This window comes from Pteropus alecto, unplaced genomic scaffold (genome assembly GCF_000325575.1).
Source record: "Pteropus alecto unplaced genomic scaffold, ASM32557v1 scaffold68, whole genome shotgun sequence".
In the NCBI taxonomy this organism is placed as follows: domain Eukaryota; kingdom Metazoa; phylum Chordata; class Mammalia; order Chiroptera; family Pteropodidae; genus Pteropus; species Pteropus alecto.
Genome location: NW_006441386.1, coordinates 533,060 through 536,438, shown reverse-complemented (window position 1 = coordinate 536,438; position 3,379 = coordinate 533,060). Strand labels below are relative to the sequence as shown.

General features: G+C 48.0%; 1 protein-coding gene across 1 annotated transcript; it reads left to right on the top strand.

The window, feature by feature from the left end:
* The first annotated feature begins 2,205 nt into the window (after window positions 1-2,205).
* On the top strand, window positions 2,206-3,113 carry NUPR2 (nuclear protein 2, transcriptional regulator). Its single transcript, XM_006918650.3, has 2 exons — window positions 2,206-2,548; window positions 2,896-3,113. Exon 1 carries the CDS (start codon window positions 2,246-2,248, stop codon window positions 2,540-2,542), a length of 297 nt encoding a protein of 98 aa, XP_006918712.2. The 5' UTR covers window positions 2,206-2,245; the 3' UTR covers window positions 2,543-2,548; window positions 2,896-3,113.
* The last annotated feature ends 266 nt before the right edge of the window (window positions 3,114-3,379 follow it).

The following is a 3,379-nucleotide window of genomic DNA, read 5'->3' as shown; positions in this document are numbered from 1 at the left end:
AGCACTTTTGTACAGAGCGAGTCTTGCTTTGGCCCTCACTCTGACAATGTCTCCCTGTAAGTTCCTGGTGACCCCTGCATGCAGCCGAATCAGCACTGGTGCTCAGAGCAAGCAGGTCCGACACAGCGAAAATCCTCTCATGGTTGCGGCCCCTTTAAGAGGAGTCTGTCACTGCCACTATCACTGCCACTGAGCAGCCTCCTTCTCACTCAGCAGCTTGAGACAGGGCAGCCCTGAGTCCTCACCCCATCCTACCTTCTGCCATTGCAGGGTGATTTCTTGGATTTCTCCCTAGTTGTATGGCTTGTTCATCAAGATCCCAGGAGATTTTTCCTTGCTGCTTGCTCCTTGTTTCCGTCAGAACTTTGATTTGGTCACCAGAGGGATGATCAGAGCCTCTGTCATCTACACCATTTTTCTGATTGTGACTTTATTAACATTTTAATTCTCTTGCCTCCTCCCTACATTATTTTCATGCTACATACTCTTCCCCTTCCTCACTGTATGTCCATGTCAAAGGAAATGAGTTAACAAATTCTTTTAAACTATAAATCACAGGAACTAAAGAATGATATGTAAACTGAATTCCCTGAACATTCAGCCCCCTACTCACTGCCTTTCCCCGTCTCTATTGGTCCCCCTCACTGTCCCTCTCACTCTCTGCCTCTGAGAGGAGACCACACTCTGTCTGTGGAGTGTTATCCCTTTTCTAATAAACTTTTGACTCTAACTTTGGCACTCAGGTTTATTATGCTGGCGGTCCCAGAAGAGCTAGTAAGCCGAAGATCTGGGGCCCGAGCTCAGATGCAACTTTGCTTTTATGGGGCTTAGTTCGGATGGGCCGATTGGTTAATTTGTCCTCAGCCGATTACTGACCGCGGGAGTTTCTATAGGTTACAGGCGCTCGCAGGAGTTGCTAAGGGCTGTGGCAGTTACGGAGCATGAGATTTTTCAGACAGGAACTTAGGCAATACGTCTGTTATCTATACTGAACAATCAAAGGGGAGGGTGAGTCTTCAGTTGGTCTCAAGATCACTCTGCCCTTCGGCCTATGCAGAAAGCATGCCTACAGAAGCAGAACAAAGAGCTGATTATAAGGTTAGCCTTTTGGTGGAAAATTCTTCTTCATTCTTATGATTGTAACCTTTTTCATTCTTTTTCCTTTTAGACCTTACAATCTCACTCTCATTTTATGTACATAAAGATGCCTTGTTAACTAAGGTCTAACTTGTAGATAAACAGTTTAATTGAGAACTCTAGAAACAGACTTCAAAGAGAGCTGGCTTGGTCCCCAGACCAGTTAGTGCCAGGTTGGCTGCAAAATCTTCTCCAGGCCTCCACTTGACCAGCTCCAGGTTGCTTATCAGAGTAGGATATGAAGGAGAGTTTACATGCTAACCTGTGCATGAAAAGAGGAGCTCCCAACCTTAATTCCTTTGTTCCACTGGCCTCTCCTCCAGGTGTCCCGAGAAACAAGCCAAGGCCAAAAAGACAAGATAGATGGCCTTGGCTGCCCCTCCCCTCCATGATGCTACCTTCTCCCTGGAGTTTTTGAATTTCTCTGTCTCTTACTCAGTCCTCTCCCTATAATAATCCTTGCCTATACTGAAGTGGCAAGGCCTTTGTGACAGCAGTGCCCCAACTTCTCAAGGTGCAGGCTCTCCAATAAAATTGTTTTCCTTAGACCAAACTCTTGTCCCTCAGGGTATTGGCTTACCAGCAGCAAGCGTCTGGACCTAAGTTCGTAACACTACAAGCCAAAAATTTATTTCCTTTCAGTCTTTTGTAGACAGATGTTTCTAAAATACGTTCCTGGGCTACTAAAGGCATTTCTTCAGAAGTTAATTTTTCACTTTACATCATGAGTGTTTTCTCATGTCATCAACCTAACAAAATGTTTATTGCTGATAAAAGTCCTCTGGAGGAATGCACAGCCCCAAATTTCTTTAAGCAGTCCCCCACTGTTGGACACTTGTATAGTTTCCCATTTTAGATGGACACAAACGAAGTGCTCGGCTGGATTTTGCCAATTGCTCCTCTAGGCCCAGTGGACACAGGCACCGTCAGAAAAAAGGAGCTCGTAGCCCGGACCTGGAGCTCAGAGGGCTCCCGGTACGACTCCCGCTTTGTGACGTCAGGACTAGGCCCGCCCCTCTGGCGGAGCCAATCGCAGCGCGGGACGAGACCATCCAGGGAGCGCGCGCCCGCGCCCGCGCGGGGGCGGGCAGCCAGGCGGCTCGGCGCCATGGACCGCGCTGTTGCTAGCGCGCGGGCTCACGTCCAGCCTCCTCTACCCGAGGCGTGGCCGCGGGTGAACTCCGAGGAGGAGCTTTACGACTGCCTGGATTACTACTACCTGCGCGACTTCCCAGCCTGCGGTGCCGGGCGCAGCAAGGGTCGGTCGCGGCGCGAGCGGGAACTGCGCACCAACTGGCCGGTGCCTGGTGGCCACGAGCGCAAGATCACGCAGAAGCTCCTCAACGGCCAACGCAAACGTCGTCAGCGCCAACTGCAGCCCCCGCCGCGCACTCGCCTCGTCTGAGCGCCGGTGCGTACGGGCGGCGACTTAGGGCCCAGGGAAGCACCCTGAGCTCGGCGGGCTACCCCGGCCACCGCTCCCGTCGGCTCCCCCCAACTCGACCGGGGGGGCACAGTCGTCCCCTTCTGAGGCGGTCACACGTTAGCGAGTCATAGCTGGACCCCCCCCTTAGCCGTCAGCCTATCTCCTGACTGCAGTTGGAATGGTGGAAAACTCTACCTTTTGGAATTTTATAGTTGGGTAGAAGAAAGGGCTAGGAAACATTTTTTAAAAATACAAGTGAGGGATTTACTTCCAGTGCTTATGCTCAGACTAAAGAAAATAATTGATTTTTGTTTTTGTCTGATTTTCTACAGGATACCCGAAGGACCTGATAAAAGTATTTTCTCTTACTCCAGCTGTAACTGTGGTCCTAAGGGGGAGAGAATCCATGTTGGTCAACAATTTCTTTTCGACATCGCTTAAGTTTCCTGTTTTAGTATCTTTTCCTTACTGATTGTTAATTAAGTAACATCCAAGTGGGTATGCCTTTTTAGGATTTTTAATTAAAAGAGCAGCAAGAATGGCATTTTAACTTCTGGGTTTTTTTTTTTTTTTTTTAATTACCATGGTAACTCCTTTTTTAGTCCACAAATATTTGAGTTCTGTGTAAGAAGAGGTCACAAAGATGAATGAGGGGAGAACAAAGGTAGGAATTTATACAAGATTTTAACCTAAGTGTCAGAGACTACTATGCAGTTTTAATATTTGTTTGCCAGAATAAGAGTATTATAAATTGTAATAGTGTGTTGAACCTAGCTGCTGTGTTCTCTGCACTACTGATTCTACAACAATCTTTTG